Here is a 19458-nt window from a genome sequence, read left to right as displayed (position 1 = left end):
GGTTTCCAGTAGTAATTAATTTGTATCTAGTCATGGTAGAAAGTTTAATGTGCTTGATTCAGAGAATTGAAACAACAAGTTCATGATCATTGCATAGAATAAAACAAAGAAAGTGAAAAGGTTCCCAAGTTAACCGTCAATATATTCTTTGCATTCTGCATTTTAAAAGTTAAAATACTGTATTTGGACACCCCCTTATTCAGTGTTGTCTTACTGTGAACAAGGTGTCTTATGTTAAGCTGTGAGAAACGTTGCCATTAGGTATTTTATTTCCCATGACAGGAAAGGCTCACTTTCAACTAACCAACCCTACACTAGTTAATGGTCCTCCTTTAAGTAAAATATCCCTAGGCACATATGCAATCACACATACGGTAAATTATATTCCCTCCACCCCCTTAAATTACAAACAATAGAGCAGCAAACACTGTACATGGGTCCTTTAATGGATCCATATTCTAAAATCACAGCAAAGGAGTTTTATATAATCAATGGTAAAAAGGAAATGTCAGCATACAATTCAATGACTTGTTGGAATGTCATTAGCCCTCAGTAAATAGGCTGAAAAAAATAACTGTTCAGGGAAGTCAGGAACCAATACACGCAGTCAGGAAAGCAAAGGCTAGCTTTTTCAAGCAGAAATGTAGCTCTAACTCCAAAAAGTTTTGGGACACTGTAAATTCCATGGAGAACAAGAGCACCTCCTCCCAGCTGCCCACTGCACTGAGGCTAGGTAACACGGTCACCACTGATAAATCCATGGTAATCGAACATTTCAATAAGCATTACTCAACGGATGGCCATGCCTTCCTCCTGGCAACTCCAACCCCGGCCAACAGCTCCGCCCCCCCCCGAAGCTACTCGCCCAAGCCTCCCCAGCTTCTCCTTCACCCATATCCAGACAGCAGATGTTCTGAAAGAGCTGCAAAACCTGGACCAGTACAAATCAGCTGGGCTAGACAATCTGGACCCTCTCTTTCTAAAACTATCCGCCGCCATTGTTGCAACCCCTATTACCAGCCTGTTCAACATTTCTTTCGTATCGTCTGAGATCCCTAAAGATTGGAAAGCTCCCGCGGTCATCCCCCTCTTCAAAGGGGGTGACACCCTAGACCCAAACTGTTACAGACCTATATCCATCCTGCCCTGCCTATCTAAAGTCTTCGAAAGCCAAGTTAATAAACAGATCACTGACCATTTCGAATCCCACCGTACCTTCTTCGCTGTGCAATCCGGCTTCCGAGCCGGTCATGGGTGCACCTCAGCCACGCTCAAGGTACTAAACGATATCATAACCGCCATCGATAAAAGACAGTACTGTGCAACCGTCTTCATCGACCTAGCCAAGGCTTTCGACTCTGTCAATCACGGTATTCTTATCGGCAGACTCAATAGCCTTGGTTTTTCTGATGACTGCCTCGCCTGGTTCACCAACTACTTTGCAGACAGAGTTCAGTGTGTCAAATCGGAGAGCATGTTGTCCGGACCTCTGGCAGTCTCTATGGGGGTACCACAGGGTTCAATTCTCGGGCCGACTCTTTTCTATGTATATATCAATGATGTCGCTCTTGCTGCGGGCGATTCCCTGATCCACCTCTACGCAGACCATTCTGTATACTTCTGGCCCTTCCTTGGACACTGTGCTCATTAACCTCCAAACAAGCTTCAATGCCATACAACACTCCTTCCGTGGCCTCCAACTGCTCTTAAACGCTAGTAAAACCAAATCCATGCATTTCAACTGTTTGCTGCCCGCACCCGCCCGCCCGACTAGCATCACCACCCTGGACGGTTTCGACCTAGAATATGTGTACTACTATAAATACCTAGGTGTCTGGCTAGACTGTAATCTCTCCTTCCAGACTCATATTAAACATCTCCAATCCAAAGTCAAATCTGGCTTTCTATTTCGCAACAAAGCCTCCTTCACTCACACCGCCAAACTTACCCTAGTAAAACTGACTATCCTACCGATCCTCGACTTTGGCGATGTCATCTACAAAATAGCTTCCAACACTCTACTCAGCAAACTGGATGCAGTCTATCACAGTGCCATCCGTTTTGTTACCAAATCACCTTATACCACCCACCACTGCGACCTGTATGCTCTAGTCGGCTGGCCCTCGCTACATATTCGTCGTCAGACCCACTGGCTCAAGGTCATCTATAAGTCTATGCTAGGTATAGCTCCGCCTTATCTCAGTTCACTGGTCACGATAACAACACCCCCCCTTAGCACACGTTCCAGCAGGTATATCTCACTGATCATCCCCAAAGCCAACACTTCATTTGGCCACCTTTCCTTCCAGTTCTCTGCTGCCAGTGACTGGAACAAATGGCTAAAATCGCTGAAGTTGGAGACTTTTATTTCCCTCACCAACTTTAAACATCAACTATCTGAGCAGCGAACCAATCACTGCAGTTGTACATAGTCCATCTGTAAATAGCCCACCCAATCTACCTACCTCATCCCCATACTGTTTTTATTTGATTTACTTTTCTGCTCTTTTGCACACAGTATCTCTACATGCACATCATCATCTGCTCATTTATCACTCCAGTGTTAATCTGCTAAATTGTAATTATTCGCTCCTATGGCCTATTTATTGCCTACCTCCTCATGCCTTTTGCACAACACTGTATATAGACTTTCTTTTCTCTACTGTGTCATTGACTTGTTTGTGTTATTGGCTTGTTTATTGTTTACTCCATGTGTAACTCTGTGTTGTTGTCTGTGTCACACTGCTTTGCTTTATCTTGGCCAGTTCGCAGTTGCAAATGAGAACTTGTTCTCAACTAGCCTACCTGGTTAAATAAAGGTGAAATAAAATACACAGAGTATACAAAACATTAAGGACACCTGTTCCTTCCTTGACATAGAATGAGCAGGTGAATCCAAGTGAAAGCCATGATCCCTTATTGAGGTCACTTGTTAAATGCACTTCAATCAATGTAGATGGAAGGGGAGGAGACAGGTTAAATAAGGATTTTAAATAAGGATCAAAAATCAAATGCACAATAATTTTGTGCAATGGAATGGTGAGGGAATGAGCTAAAATGTTCCAGCTAACATTGGATTGGAGCCTGAGCATTTCGTTTACCAGAGTCAACTGTCCAGGTGTTGGAGGCAATAACAGGACTGCTGGAGGATAGAGGATAGTTCTTTGGAACTCTGCCCTCTCCAATCAGGAAGCAGTCGCTCATTGTTGAGGGCCTGTAGCTTGGTGGTCCCCTCTCTTAGTACCTGGTACAGACGCCACCTGCTCTGTATCCTAAGCCTGGTTTGACGTAAAGTAATGCCACGGGCAATATTTTTGGCCCTTAGCTCCCATAATGCTGGCAGATTAAGACTGGAGAAGACTAGACCACGACTAGGTGATACATCCAGGAACTCTAGAGACATGGACTCCAGCATGTAAGATATGTCAAGGTTTCTGAGAGGCACAAGGATATGCAATGTCAGGGACTTAAGGTTAGGCAGTGACTTGGTCAGGATCTACAAAGTGCTTGGGCTCATCCTTTTGAAGACCCAAAAGTACTTGAGTTCAAGGACACGGAGGTGCTGGAACTGAGTGAGGAGTGACACTGATGTCTCAGACCAGTCAAAGTGCAGGCGCATCTAGGTGATCCGAGGGCAGCTGTGGGACAGTTTGCCCAGTAGTACCTGAAAGTTAGTGAACTGGTCCATCGTGATCTTGGTAATGTTGTTGTGGTGGGAAATGGAGCCAACCCGCAGGTCCAGTGGCTCCAATAGTGTGAATGTCTAGTTCAATTCCAGTTGGCGGAGATCCCTGCAGTGGACATTTTTTAGAAGGTCAGAGAGAAGCTCCCCCCACTTGTTGCATTGGTCCCCCAGGTCAAAGCTGGCTTTTAGGGTGAGTAGGCTTGCACCACAGGATATGAGGTGGTGGGTGTAGTGGTGAAACCATGCCTTCCTAAGCTCAAAACTCTCTGTTGGACACCAGCAGTCCTTCCTGTCCAAGGTTGAGCACTCTATGGTGAGAAAAGTCTGCCACTCTCCAAAGCTTCCCTGATCGCACAAGGCAACTCCAACTGAAGCATACAAGCGCAGAATTGCACTTGTCAACCTCGGGAAGGAAAGCACAGGGAGCTGGCATTCCATCGGCAGAAGATTGAAAGGGAAGAAGTCGTCCCCTGCTTTGGCTATTATTCTTCTACTGACAGGAACAAGCTTCTTCCTTGGGGACATGGTGTTCACTGGTGGAGGTCAAAATCCCCACAAGTCTGATATAGCTAGGTATGAAAAAAATATTCTGGTCTGGTTCTTCTCAGAGCTAAGAAAGAGAATCAAATGTTTGTCAGCAATCATCTATAGTATACTAACTATTGTAACTATAACATTAGTCTTACTTAACAATTCAAATAAAATGTTATTTGTCACATCCACATGGTTAGCTGATGTTAATGCAAGTGTAGCGAAATGCTTGTGCTTCTAGTTCCGACAGTGCAGTAATATCTAACAATTCCCCAACAACTACCTAATACATACAAATCTAAAAGGGGTGAATGAGAATATGTATATGTAAGTATATTGAAGAGCGATGGCCGAGCGGCATAGGCAAGGAGGTGCACTAGATGGTATATAAATGTGATATGAGTAATGTAAGATATGTAGACATGATTAAAGTGGCATTATTTAGAGTGGCATTGTTTAGAGTGACTAGTGATCCATTTATTAAAGTGTCCAGTGATTGGGTCTCAATGTAGGCAGCAGCCTCTCTGAGTTAGTGATTGCTGTTTAGCAGTCGGATGGCCTTGAGATAGAAGCTGTTTTTCAATCTCTAGGTCCCAGCTTTGATGCACCTGTACTGACCTCGCCTTCTGGATGGTAGCGGTGTGAACAGGCAGTGGCTCGGGTGGTTGATGTCCTTGATGATCTGTAGAAGTGTCTGGTTACTGTGTTCATGAAATAAAAGTCCTATTCCAGTGTTTGTGAAATAGTACAACCTAGCTAACCGGCAGCACGAGAGATTGTATGAAAGTAGTAAGTTAGCTAGCTAGCTTGAGAAAAACACCAACATAAATGACTGAGGTTGTCATCAATGTGGCAATGAAAGAATGGAACAAATCAGTTTTTACCTCCTCGAAATCTAACGTTATATACAGTGCCTTGCGAAAGTATTCGGCCCCCTTGAACTTTGCGACCTTTTGCCACATTTCAGGCTTCAAACATAAAGATATAAAACTGTATTTTTTTGTGAAGAATCAACAACAAGTGGGACACAATCATGAAGTAGAACGACATTTATTGGATATTTCAAACTTTTTTAACAAATCAAAAACTGAAAAATTGGGCGTGCAAAATTATTCAGCCCCTTTAAGTTAATACTTTGTAGCGCCACCTTTTGCTGCGATTACAGCTGTAAGTCGCTTGGGGTATGTCTCTATCAGTTTTGCACATCGAGAGACTGACATTTTTTCCCATTCCTCCTTGCAAAACAGCTCGAGCTTAGTGAGGTTGGATGGAGAGCCTTTGTGAACAGCAGTTTTCAGTTCTTTCCACAGATTCTCGATTGGATTCAGGTCTGGACTTTGACTTGGCCATTCTAACACCTGGATATGTTTATTTTTGAACCATTCCATTGTAGATTTTGCTTTATGTTTTGGATCATTGTCTTGTTGGAAGACAAATCTCCGTCCCAGTCTCAGGTCTTTTGCAGACTCCATCAGGTTTTCTTCCAGAATGGTCCTGTATTTGGCTCCATCCATCTTCCCATCAATTTTAACTATCTTCCCTGTCCCTGCTGAAGAAAAGCAGGCCCAAACCATGATGCTGCCACCACCATGTTTGACAGTGGGGATGGTCTGTTCAGGGTGATGAGCTGTGTTGCTTTTACGCCAAACATAACGTTTTGCATTGTTGCCAAAAAGTTCAATTTTGGTTTCATCTGACCAGAGCACCTTCTTCCACATGTTTGGTGTGTCTCCCAGGTGGCTTGTGGCAAACTTTAAACGACACTTTTTATGGATATCTTTAAGAAATGGCTTTCTTCTTGCCACTCTTCCATAAAGGCCAGATTTGTGCAATATACAACTGATTGTTGTCCTATGGACAGAGTCTCCCACCTCAGCTGTAGATCTCTGCAGTTCATCCAGAGTGATCATGGGCCTCTTGGCTGCATCTCTGATCAGTCTTCTCCTTGTATGAGCTGAAAGTTTAGAGGGACGGCCAGGTCTTGGTAGATTTGCAGTGGTCTGATACTCCTTCCATTTCAATATTATCGCTTGCACAGTGCTCCTTGGGATGTTTAAAGCTTGGGAAATCTTTTTGTATCCAAATCCGGCTTTAAACTTCTTCACAACAGTATCTCGGACCTGCCTGGTGTGTTCCTTGTTCTTCATGATGCTCTCTGCGCTTTTAACGGACCTCTGAGACTATCACAGTGCAGGTGCATTTATACGGAGACTTGATTACACACAGGTGGATTGTATTTATCATCATTAGTCATTTAGGTCAATATTGGATCATTCAGAGATCCTCACTGAACTTCTGGAGAGAGTTTGCTGCACTGAAAGTAAAGGGGCTGAATAATTTTTCAGTTTTTGATTTGTTAAAAAAGTTTGAAATATCCAATAAATGTCGTTCCACTTCATGATTGTGTCCCACTTGTTGTTGATTCCTCACAAAAAAATACAGTATTATATCTTTATGTTTGAAGCCTGAAATGTGGCAAAAGGTCGCAAAGTTCAAGGGGGCCGAATACTTTCGCAAGGCACTATAGCTAGCTAACAACTGGTGTTTTGTACCGCATGTTTACTAGCGTTATTTAATCATGTAACTTAGCTAGCCAGCTTGAAATGGTATGCAAAAAGAGACTTAGCTAACGTTAAAGAGCAACCTTGGTAGTTTTTCTTGGTAGCTAGTTAATAATATTAAATGACATAGGGTGCCGATATCAAATGTCTAATTATAAGACCAATTGGATAACAGTCAAACACAGTAGTTATCTGATGGAAAACTGTGGATGAGTTGGGTCAGGGCTAAAAGGGATACCAATTTTGTCAAAGTTATGTCATAGTCCCGTTCACTACAATGAGCCTGCGTCTCACACAGCGTCGAGTTCTACAGCAGACTGGACTTGATTTCAATTCACACTTGCTGGCTAGCGGAACCACTGGGGAAAAGCTAGCTACAATTCGGCAATAAATATCATTCTACTGAGCATTACATGATGTAAATACAAACATGAATTTCGCTATCAGCTAGTAATGTTGCCCTCGTAGAATTTAAGAGGACAACTGCTAGAGATTTGTGTATGGAGGTTCTGAGTAGTGCTGTTTTTCTTCACAATTATTGCACCCACGTGGTGTCCCAGCTCTACGAGTTATTTATTTTCATATACTAACTGGCCACCAGACTACATAAACTATAGCAATGGAACTGAAGTAATGGAATAGCAGTAAGTATAATGTTAGCAATGTGACTTTTTAATTTAATTAGGCAAGTCAGTTAAGAACAAATTATTATTACAATGATTGACCTAGCAGGGAAGAGTAGGTTAACTGCATTATAGCGGAACAATAGATTTTTACCTTGTCATTTCAGGGATTCAATCCAGCAACCTTTCGGTTACTGGCCCAACGCTCTAACCACTAGGCTACCTGCTTCCACGAGATAGAAAAAAAGTGAATAAAGTCATTGGCTGCTTAGTTTAATTTTTATTTTCCCCCCTTTAAAAATGACAAATAACTGAAAGTCTTTAAGTGGAACCCTCACTCTCCTAATATAAAGTCGTACCCTATCCACCCCTATTCTCTTCATTTTTTCTCTTCCCTCCCCTCTTTTGACTCACCACTCCTCTCCCCTAAATGTTCTCGCCTTTCTCTCTCCTGTTAAGTAGCAAATTGTGTGAGGATGGATATGTTAGAACTACCCCCTTTGCACTTATGGAGATTTTTGCATAGGTGTAAGTATTATGATAATGGTTGATACAACCCTAACCCTTGTTTGATTGGTTAGTGTGTAGTCCTAGATGTGTTTTATCTGCTATATTTAGAGTGGTGTTTTGTATGTTTGGATGTGTTATGTATATTTAGATGTGTGTGTGTGTGTGTGTAAACTCCCACTGAAGTTCATTTTTTATATATTATCCTTACCTTGTTTTACCTTGTTCTCAGCCTCTTGGTTTTGTGCTTTTCTTCCCGGCCTCCTGTTCTGAGACAAACCATACCACAAATACAATAGGATTTTGAGAGAGTTTTCTTTGTCAAAGGCGACATTGTAGAATGGAAATATTAAATGTACCATAGAACAATCATAGAAAACAATCTTTATTTTGATAGTATTCTGGAATAATCTCATTGTCTAGAGTATGGACTGGTTTCCCAGACTCAGATTACACCTAGTCCTAGACAAAAAAGCATGCTCAATATATATTCAATATAAAATAGTTTGTGCCCAGGACTGGGCTTAGGGGAGGAGAGGACAGAAGAGGAGAGGAAGAGGGTGAGATGGAATACTCAGAATTTAGCTTAGGTACAAGCATGCTAGGGAGTGTGGGGAGGGGCTATGGGTAGGCATGCCCAGGGTCCTCAGCCACAGTCCAGGTAGGCTTCAGGTAGGCACAGTCCAGACACTTCCGGGAGTTATTAGATGTAGAAAAGGACAAAAGAAGGCGGTTAGTGGGAGCATGCTTAGGTACACCAGATAAAGACAGTACAGTACACCAGATGAGACAAGCTGACCATGGCCCCATGGCAAATAAAAACTGAGTACAAAAAGCCAGGGACTCAGTGCATGTAATAGAGTCAGTGGTATGGAATCCCAGTTGAGAGTCAATCAAGTAGAGACAGCAAGGATGTTATGTTTGGTTCTCAGCATTAATGAATTAGGGAACTAGCGTCCTGTCCATAGGGTATAGGCTACTTGTACCTCAAGCTGCCTTACATGACAGAAACAGGAAATAGGCTTCTGCCCATATGGGTCATTCATGCTCAGACAAGGATTATTTGACCAAGGCTTAGCTACAAGTTACTTACTTTAACTTACAAGACTGAAACCAAGTATGATTCTCTCAACATAAAAGAGGAGCTCTGTATCCATCTGTTTTCTTAGATATTGGGGGAACAAGGAGTCCTGCATCTTGTGGTTATCTTCTGTTTTCCCTTTCTAACACATACCCTTCTCAAACTCAACCTTCCTAACCGACATCGCCTCCTCCCAATATCAGTCAATCATAATCACCTTTATTGTGCACCTTTATAAACATTAGCCAATTTACCATTTCTGCTTCCCTCTTCTTATCACTTGCATGTTTATCCTCGCCCTGGTGGCAGGCGTAGGTTTTCCTCCCGACCACCAGGAAGGGGGTTCCGTCATGGGGAACATATTTTAGTTCCCAATGCAAGTTTTTTCATGATGCGAGATCTGAGAAGTTAAACAAATGACACAAGTTAGAATGGCAGTTAATCTCTATAGTCAGCTTGATGGATAATCTAACATCAATTAATGTTAATAAACACACGTCTCTCTACTTACAGCTAACTAGCTATCTCATCTACAAGACCCTGCTAGGTAAAGTCCCCCCTTATCTCAGCTCGCTGGTCACCATAGCATCTCCCACTTGTTGCACACGCTCCAGCAGGTATATCTCTCTGGTCACCCCTAAAACCAATTCTTTCTTTGGCCACCTCTCCTTCCAGTTCTCTGCTGCCAATGACTGGAACAAACTACAAAAATCTCTGAAACTGGAAACACTTATCTACCTCACTAGCTTTAAGGACCAGCTGTCAGAGCAGCTCACAGATTACTGCACCTGTACATAGCCCATCTATAATTTAACCCAAACAACTACCTCTTTCCGTACTGTATTTATTTGATTTTATGTATTTATTTTGCACCCCATTATTTTTATTTCTACTTTGCACATTCTTCCACTGCAAATCTACCATTCCAGTGTTTTACTTGCTATATTGTATTTACTTTGCCACCATGGCCTTTTTTTGCCTTTACCTCCCTTATCTCATTTGCTCACATCGTATATAGACTGGTTTCTACTGTATTATTATTGAATGTTTGTTTTACTCCATGTGTAACTGTATGTGTATGTGTAACTGTATGTGTGTTGTTGTATGTGTCGAACTGCTTTGCTTTATCTTGGCCAGGTCGCAATTGTAAATGAGAACTTGTTCTCAACTTGCCTACCTGGTTAAATAAAGGTGAAATAAATAAATAAAATAAATCTAACTAACGTTACTAGTCAACGGAGTTTGCTATCTAGTTTACTAACGACCTAGATTCATATCGCTCCTTGATTAAATTCGAAGTCATCCTTCTGTGCAGACGGTTTATCATTTTTGTTTACAACAAATGTGGTCCTTGTCTCCTGTTTATAATGGTTCAGACTGTCTTCTTGTAGACAAGTAAAATACTATACCTGATGCAGCTCGATTGGCACAAACTGGACTGTTACGTCACTTTTGCAAAATCGTATTCATTCTAGCAGTGACGGGTGATGCGGTGTTATTGTTGACAACGTCATCAAATCGCGCGCCAAGGTTCTCTCAAATGTTCATGTGTTTCAAGTTTGAGTAAGCAGTGCGCAGGCTACTTCAATTTATAAAGCGTCGGCTACTGTGGTGTTATTATTATTATTTGTTTTACAATTTAGTTAGCTAATACAACAGTTATTAAACTTCATGTACTCACGGATTAATCTATGAAACTGCCGTAACATCAAACACTGCCAATTGTATGTCCAGACATCTTTATTCCCATCTTCCCCTGAACGCCATCTTGAAATGTAAATGTTTGTTTCCTCTGATTGACGTTTTAACTAAAGGTAGCAATTTATATTTGTTCAGATCTCGTCGTGCATGATGGATCACATAGTAGTACAAACGCAGGAATAACAAAGTGAGTATTTTGGACAGTGTGTCTCATCAGCGACACTTTTTTAACGGAGATTTCATGGCCTTTGTTTCGGTGGAATAACGTTAGCTAGCTAGCTGTGGCATTGTTCGTTGTGATGTCTTGGCCCAAGCTTTAGCATTCGCTAGCTTTCATGTATATAGCTAACGTTAGCTAAGTGGGAAGCATATATTTTAAAAAGCAGAGTAAGTACTAATAACTACACGTAGCCAGCATGAAGCCCCAGCTAACTTGGTAACTAGAACGCGCATAGCATCTGCATCAGTCCTGAGGCATGTGGTGTTAGCATGCTAACGTTAGCCTGGATTTTTAATTCGACTGGGATCTTGCATTAGCTAGTTGAGTTGATTGTTGTGCCACGTTACACTGGCTAGGACGACCCGATGTGTGCAGGTGTAAAGTTGCCTGTCGAGAAAGACGAAATTAATAAATAGACCAGATGAAATAATATGATATGGAAACTCATGAAAGTTGACATGCAACCACAAGGTGTCAGCCTTTGATAAACCATTAGCTACCATCTGTTCAGTATCTTTGTTAGGCCCCACTTTCTGCTTAGTTGATGCGCTTGCAGTTCTCCTTCAGGAGTAACTATCGACAACTCAAGGGGCTTACAGTTAAGCATTTCACTGTACTGTTTACAGCTGCTGTATCCTGCGTATGTGACCATAACATGTGAAACTTGTCTTAGGTTTTCAACTGATGGTATGGAGCCGGGGTTCCCATACGTTTTCACTCAGGCCTCCCTTCCTGAATTGGGGAACATCCCGCACCCCCCTTGTGCGCATCACGTCTATTTCTATGGGCATAAACACTGTTCATGACTGATTGTTCACACCCCTCTTGTTGGCGGAGAGCAAATGTTGCAGGTTTAAAGCTTATTCCCTGCAATTCTACACATGTCATGTAGTGCAGGTAATTTTTTGCCGTCTTAAAGCACATTTTCTTTCTCCATGTGTAATGTGTATTTATGAGATATTTGAGTGACTCCAACATTACAACAAATATATGGGCTAAAAACCTAGCTAAAAATCGTTAGCTGGCTAGTCGATCAGGTCATTTCTGACAAGGTATAACTAGTTCTCTAAGGTATGCAATGACTGACATGACAAGAGAGAAATTACAACTTGTGCATCCTACTATTTCAACTACCCCCCCCCCCCCCCACCCTACACACACACACACACACACACACATATAAGGTGAAACTTTGACATTTGGAAGTGCATCATCAGTTTTCCCCTTGTCATGTCAGTCATTGCATACCTTAGAGCTATTTCTGACTTGAGAGGAACATAAGCAGCCCCTATTTGATCTTTGAAGTTCATTGCCTTCAAGTCTTTACTCTCAAACCATTTTGTTTCTTTGTCTAGGTCCAGAATGCATAGTTCTCGATCCCTGTCAGTATCAAGATAAGATTCAACCACCTCCTAACCTCCCCTCATCCTCACTGCAGATCTTCAAGCACAGACTAGGGTAAATGCTGCTGGATCTGGCGTAATGAGGTAGATGGGGGAATCCAAGAACATGGTGTTGAATGGCAGGCGGCATTGCAGCAGATTCTCCAGTGATCGATCCATAACCTCGGCCAGGTCCCTGCGACAGAGCAAGGGCTCCTTAAGAAGTAGGAGATGTAGTCAACGTAAGTGCTGTTCTCTGGCAATGCTCACCATAAATGACCCCTTTCAGCTTCATTAATAAATTACACTGGGCTATTGGCAGATTTTTTGAATTATACATTTTTTTGGGGGGGGCTCAATCATTCATTTTTCACGTTTTTCACCTCAGGTGTCATCAGTTCTACCCTTGAGGCAGAGAGACGTCATACCCCATCGTCAGGTATGACTCCAAAGGAACTCTGTGAGAATGATGACTTGACTACAAGTCTTATTCTGGACCCCTACCTCGGCTTCCAGACCCATAAGATGAATAGCAGGTTTGTCTCTTTCTGGCTCACAATTGTCCACATTTGTCATAATAGCTTGTGCATAAGTCAGCAGCCAAAGTTTCACAACATCTGGGGAGGCGGTTTACTCGTATGCCTCAGACAAACTTGCCTATCACGATAGGCTATGACTCTGCACCAGCTGCATAACATTTGTATTGAGAATGGTTTGGAAAGTGGTTAAAAATGGACTGATGGTGTGCTTAGGTTTCGACCCATCAAGGACCGACAAGGACATTTGAAGGAGGTGCTAGAGTGCTTTAAAAAACATGATAACCTCGAGAAGGCTTTCCATGCCTTGACTGCTGGGGACTGGTCAAGACCCCACTTTCACCACAAGACGAAGGCTCAGGGCAAACTCTTCAAAGAGCATGTAAGTTATCTAGAAATATCTGTTGTTGCGCAAAAAGCATGAACCATCATTGAAACAAAAATATGTGGAAACTATTATTTTGTGTGTGTTTTGGCAGGTTTTTGTTTACCTACGAATGTTTGCAACTAACAGTGGGTTTGAAATACTTCCCTGCAATCGTTATTCCTCTGAGCAGAATGGAGCCAAAATTGTAGCAACAAAAGAGTGGTAAGGATATATAATTTTAGTAGGATACATTTTGTTTAAAGAAAATGTTGCACTGTGTATATAGTCATTTTACAATCTCAAATATCCCTCATTCATATTTTCCCAAGGAAAACCAATGATAAGATGGAATACCTGGTGGGCTGCATTGCTGAGCTATCACACCATGAGGAAAGCATTTTACTGCGACATGGTGAAAATGACTTCAGTGTGATGTACTCCACCCGCAAGAACTGTGCTCAACTGTGGCTGGGACCTGCAGCCTTCATCAACCATGGTATACATCCCCATGCACTTGACAATAACTGTCTGCCTCATTCAACACACTTATGATAGAATTCAAATACCTATATTAAGAGACTAAACATATGTTTGTTTTCCAGATTGCAGGCCAAATTGCAAGGCAAGTAATACCAATGCCTGCAAATCAAAAGTATTGTGTAAAATGAAGTGAATTGTACAAATGGCTAACAAATGTTTATGTATGTGTTATTACAGTTTGTTTCCACTGGGCGAGATACAGCATGTGTCAAGGTTCTGAGGGATATTGAACCTGGGGAAGAAATCTCCTGTTACTATGGAGATGGCTTCTTTGGGGAAAATAATGAACTCTGTGAATGTTACACCTGTGAAAGGTATAATTTATTGATTTAATATCAAACTTGTAGTTACTTTATATGCATAATAATGAGTCCTACATTGGCTAGGATTTTGCTATTTCACATCTTCTGGTCCCTTCAGACGCAGTGCTGGTGCTTTCAAACCGAAGACTGGGCAGTCTACGGCCACTCCTATTATCAACAGCATGTATGGCCTGAGAGAGACAGACAAACGGCTCCATCGACTTAAGAAATTAGAAGACAGCAAATGCTCTGACAGTCAGTTGGACGGCTCTAATATGGATCCAGACTCTCAGGAAAATCGTGACACACATTCATGTAAGTGCACCTTTGAGGTTGAGCAGGGATTGACATTAAGGGTGGCATATTGCCTAGGCTAGGGCGAGTGAACTGAACCAGTCACGCAAGTTGAGCCTCCTCTGTGGTTGCCCCATTGAGCAGGTGATTTCAACAATAAAACTGAAAACAACCAAAATGCAAAGAATTCCAGTGGCCTTAAACTGAGCTTTTGGTTTCTCCCCATTGTTTAAGTGGAAGATGGACCATTTTTGGCTTTTATGGCAGTTAGGCAAGTTGTGTTTACTCTGTGGTTGCCCCAGGAAATTCAGGACATGGTTACTGATAACCAAAATACAATGATTTCCAATGGTGATCTTTCTGGTTCCTCCGCTATGTTAAAGGAGAAAGGCAGGCTATATATGATATTTCTGCATGTAAAAAGCTAATTCACATTTTCAGGCAAGTGATCATAATCTTCGGGCAACTAAAAAATATTCCAGAGTCCTGACTTCCCCAATGGGCAAGTGATTTTCAGACCTTAGGGTCAATCCCTGGGTTGAGGATGTATAGCTGCTATTGGTCAATTATAAGATTTACTGGACACACATACTTGCATTAAGAACTATAACATGCTACATAATAATATTCTAATACATTGCAATTTTGCAATGATTGTCATTAGGTTTAGTAATGTTTGTCCAACTTTCTGATGACTGTTCTGCTGTTATTTCTTATTTTTCCGGTCCACATCTTAGCAGTAGGGAGGACAGCCTGCTCCAGTGTGACCAGGCTCAGTGACGCACAAGCCCTAAGCAGGCAAACTCTGTCCAAAATGCCTATGCCTACCTCATCATTCAATCAAAGACACTCAAAGAACTCCAACGTGCAAGAGAGACGAAACTCAAAGTCCGTAAAGCCTTTGCACAAGCTAGGAAGAAGGTGTCAGGTAACTGCTCACAGGTTCCCCATTGAGGTGGAAGCTATGGGTTTGTGCCTTAAGGACCCCACAGAATTAGTCAGTAACAGCGTCTCGCGAAAGAGTGCGGTGGATAAGCAAGGACCCATGCAAGTGGTGGGAACAAGGGGTTGTCTTGTGCACTACACTGTGAAGGAACACATTCAGAACTCAATGAAAGATGGTAGTAGATGCCCTGATGGTTTAGCTTGCACTCACAGAACTCGCAGTTCAACCAGAGCATCAGTTGGCACACAGGGGTCTGACAACATTAAACTTGAACCAAACTGTGGTGTGGTTAGTAAGACCAAGCCTACAGACCTCAGAGAGTATGTCACAGATGGTCACTGGATAATCTGCCCAAGCCTGGATATCAAGTGTCCAAGTGAGACCTTTCCCAGACAGAGGCAAATGATAAATCAGGAGGAGCAGCACTCTTTCAGACCAGCATCCCTTCTCCAGGAGGAGGTTCCAGGCCAGCACCATGCAGCCCGTACCCCAGACATAGCTGAATGCAGGAAAGAGTTGCAATGCCTGCCTGAATGTTGTAGTACTCACAACCATCTGTCTAAGGGAGACAAGCTTCTCCACCTTGGCAAGGGGAAGAAGAAACAGCAGATTACGCGCTATGATTCCCAGCTGATCCTAGCCAACAACAGCTCAGGCATTCCCAAATTAACCCTGCGGAGACGAAGGGACAGCGGCAGCAGTAGGATTGAGCCTGGTGAGTCTGACCCTGTCAAGTCCTCCAGCTCCACAAAGACCAGCATGAAATTTGGGAAGAGCCATCACCGTGCAAAGACCAAGAGGAGCTCTTATGCAGCCAGATGGAGTAATGGGACTTTCAGTCCTGTGGACCACATCCATTCCTCCAAACATGGCCTCAGTCCTGTGGAACACATCCGCTACTCCAAACATGGCCTCAGTCCTGTGGAACACATCCGCTCCTCCAAACATGGCCTCAGTCCTGTGGAACACATCCGCTCCTCCAAACATGGCCTCAGTCCTGTGGACCACATTCACTCCTCCAAACATGGCTTCAGTCCTGTGGAACACATTCGCTCCTCCAAACATGGCCTCAGTCCTGTGGAACACATCCATTCCTCCAAACATGGCCTCAGTCCTGTGGAACACATTCACTCCTCCAAACATGGCTTCAGTCCTGTGGACCACATTCACTCCTCCAAACATGGCTTCAGTCCTGTGGACCACATTCACTCCTCCAAACATGGCTTCAGTCCTGTGGAACACATTCGCTCTTCCAAACTGAAGATTCACCTGCAGCATGAGTGGGACAGCAGGAGGCTCAGCCAGTATTGCCATGGTAGTGGGCCCTTCACAGGTATAGTAGAGAGGGAGGCAGGGGAGGTCTTTGGGCCCACAGTAGCAACATTTGGAATGCACGATGACACAGAGGAAGACTCGTCCTCTTCAGAAGAGGAGGATGAAGATGCATCTGACCATGAAGAGTTTGACGATGATTTTATTCCACTTCCACCAACAAAACGCCTCCGGCTCATTGTTGGTAAAGACTCTATAGATATTGATATCGCATCAAGGAGACGTGAAAATCAGTCACGAACAGTCAATCCATAAGCTCTATGGGTCTTCATTTGTTAAGTCAATAAAAGTACAATCACATGCTGTTGTAAAATGTTAACTATTTTTGTACATGGTGGAACTTGGTTCGTTATTCATATTGTAGAATGTGTACATTTTAGGCAATTATTTTTATATCTTCAGCTTTATTTTGTACAATTGTTAATTATATTTAAAGCATTTTCTAGTTTGTGTTGGTAAACATGCTAAATGTTGCTCCACTGACATCGCAAGAATGGACCCCTTTGGGAACACACTGCAAACAAAATGTGCTTTTGTCAACATGACAGTGTATACATGCATATAAAATAATATGCATTTTATATATTGTTTTGAGAGCTTTTGAAAGGAACAGAATTCCTGTTTCTTGCTGGAGGTATGTGAAAATGTTTGACTTCCAGTGATTCCTGGGAGCTGGTCTCTGACGTTTTAGTCCCGTTGTAATCACTCATTCCTTAATCAAAATGTGTTGGTGCTTGCATAATGATTCTCTTTGTTAACTTTTTAGTTTGTGCAGATGTGGTTATTTTGGATGTTTATTTTATTTTTTGATCACATTTTTATTTTTCTATTCATTTCACTCAATTCTCGAACTGTATAATTTCTCAGTCTTTATTTAGCAATCACAAATTCAGAACTTACTTGGTCTGGCTTAGGTGGTGTAGATATTCAAACACTTTTTTCACTTTGTTATTTTGTTCACCATTTGATCATCAGTTCACCTGAATTACGTTGTCTGCTGTGTCTGAATTGTGAATGGTGTGGTGCATGTCTCAACTTTTTAAATTGCTCTTTATATACTGGACCAGTCAAAAGTTTGGACACACCTACTCATTCCAGGGTTTTTCTTTATTTTATTCTTAGTGGCTCAAATAAATGCTTCACGGAGTTCAAGTAACAGACACATCTCAACATCAACTTTTCAGAGGAGACTGCATGAATCAGGCTTTCATGGTCGAATTGCTGCAAAGAAACCATTACTAAAGAACACCAATAAGAAGATGAGACTTGCTTGGACCAAGAAACACGAGCAATGGACATGAGACTGGTGGAAATCTTTCCTTTGGTCTGATGTGTCCAAATTTGAGATTTGAATTCCAACCGCTGTGTCTTTGTGAGACGCAGAGTATGTGAACGGATGATCTCTGCATGTGTGGTTCCTACCGTGAAGCATGGAGGAGGAGGTGTGATGGCGTGGGGATTCTTTGCTGGGGATACTGTCAGTGATTTATTTAGAGTTCAAGGCACACTTAATCAGCATGGCTACTACAGAATTCTGCAGTGATACGCCATCCCATCTGGTTTGCGCTTAGTAGGACTATCATTTGATTTTCAACAGGACAGCCTCCAGACTGTGTCAGCATATGTGGGAACTCCAAGACTTTTGGAAAAGCATTCCATGTGAAGCTGGTTGAGGGAATGCCAATCATGTGTGAAGCTGTCATCAAGGCAAAGGGTGGCTACTTTGTAGAATCTTAATTTTGAATGAACACTTTTTGTTGTTACTACATAGTTCCATGTGTGTTATTTCCTAGTTTCGATGTCTTCACTATTATTCTACAATGTAGAAAATAGTTCAAATAAAGAAAAACCCTTGAATGAGTAGGTGTGTCCAAACTTTTGACTGGTACTGTATATTTTTATACTAGGTTGATTTAAAGTATGTTGTACAACTTTGGACCTGTCACTAATACTGTGTTCTGTCATATGTAGGCTACTGTCTGTAGTCTTGATTAAGCTACCTTTTTGAGTTGCTTGCATAATGTTGAGAATTACAGCTGAATTTGATAAAACATGGCTGTGTTTTCTATAACTTTGTTTTTCTTAACATTCATCTACTTTGGAAAAGAAAAACAATAGTAAACTTGTGCTTATTTCTGGTGAATGTAGTTTATTATGCAAATCACAAAATCTTGTTTTTATTTTACAGTTTGAGTACTCAAATTAAAGTTTTCTTCCAAATCTAATGTCTTCATGACCTGATGCACTTCGCTGCTCTTTAAGGAGACGTGGTCAAATCGAGGAACTTTCTGGAACTTTAGTTTCCATTCTTAATTGCTGCCCCCACAAAGATCATGTGAATTCCCTGAAATATAGGATATGTTTTATTTATTTAACCTTTATTTAGCCAGGTAAGACCCATTGAGGTTAAAAACCTATTTTGCGAGGATGACCTGGCAAGAAGGCAAAACAGATTTGGCTGCCCTACATTATTTGTAAACTGTAGGGGGTGTCTTCAAATAATATGTAGTATTTTTAGTGAGAGTTGATACTTGAGAATGGGTAATGGGACAAATAGCATTTGAAGTCTACACTACTCCTTGGGTACACAGACTTGACCTCAGCTTTTGCCATATTAATTGACCCTTTTGTGCACACAGATCAGCACAAACATTACATAGTCACAACATTTGTAGGAAATGCATTGTGAAAATATGAAATTCCCAGAAGTCTCCCGTTGAGGTGTAAACTGTTTTATAGAAAGTCTTGTTGAATTAGATCTTGAATAACAAAAGCATAATTCATAGCATGGCATAAAGTCAGTTGTCTGCCCACCACTCTGGCAAACAGAATAATTGTTTTTCACGGATA

At 41.9% G+C, this 19458-nt stretch overlaps 1 protein-coding gene and 1 pseudogene across 4 annotated transcripts; one reads left to right on the top strand and one right to left on the bottom strand.

The window, feature by feature from the left end:
* Nucleotides 1-3097: 3097 nt before the first annotated feature.
* LOC139382002 (uncharacterized) lies at nt 3098-4210 on the bottom strand (annotated as a pseudogene).
* A 6338-nt stretch (nt 4211-10548) lies between these two features.
* LOC139371517 (histone-lysine N-methyltransferase KMT5B-like) lies at nt 10549-19323 on the top strand. 4 transcript variants are annotated; one of them, XM_071111941.1, is made up of 12 exons: nt 10549-10712; nt 10825-10876; nt 11583-11806; nt 12348-12533; nt 12680-12827; nt 13044-13209; nt 13307-13416; nt 13524-13690; nt 13797-13816; nt 13912-14048; nt 14155-14351; nt 15068-19323. In XM_071111941.1, exons 4-12 carry the CDS (start codon nt 12401-12403, stop codon nt 16861-16863), a joined length of 2874 nt encoding a protein of 957 aa, XP_070968042.1. In that variant the 5' UTR covers nt 10549-10712; nt 10825-10876; nt 11583-11806; nt 12348-12400; the 3' UTR covers nt 16864-19323. The 4 variants fall into 4 exon arrangements, with proteins under 4 accessions (XP_070968042.1, XP_070968043.1, XP_070968041.1 ...); XM_071111942.1 differs by lacking the exon at nt 11583-11806 and having other exon boundaries at nt 10549-10876; nt 15068-16522; nt 18473-19323; XM_071111940.1 differs by having other exon boundaries at nt 10549-10876; nt 12265-12533.
* Nucleotides 19324-19458: the final 135 nt, after the last annotated feature.

This window comes from Oncorhynchus clarkii, chromosome 2 (genome assembly GCF_045791955.1).
Source record: "Oncorhynchus clarkii lewisi isolate Uvic-CL-2024 chromosome 2, UVic_Ocla_1.0, whole genome shotgun sequence".
NCBI lineage: Eukaryota > Metazoa > Chordata > Actinopteri > Salmoniformes > Salmonidae > Oncorhynchus > Oncorhynchus clarkii.
The sequence above is the reverse complement of the archived record's forward strand: the minus strand, read 5'-3'. Positions and strand labels throughout refer to the sequence as shown.

Bases quoted from the DNA above. Each gene is read 5' to 3' on its own strand.
- LOC139371517 (XM_071111941.1), top strand. From the start codon at position 12,401: ATGGGGGAATCCAAGAACATGGTGTTGAATGGCAGGCGGCATTGCAGC. The intron at 13,210-13,306 runs GTAAGTTATCTA...GTGTTTTGGCAG, and splicing joins GCAAACTCTTCAAAGAGCAT to GTTTTTGTTTACCTACGAAT. The intron at 13,691-13,796 runs GTATACATCCCC...TTTGTTTTCCAG, and splicing joins TGCAGCCTTCATCAACCATG to ATTGCAGGCCAAATTGCAAG.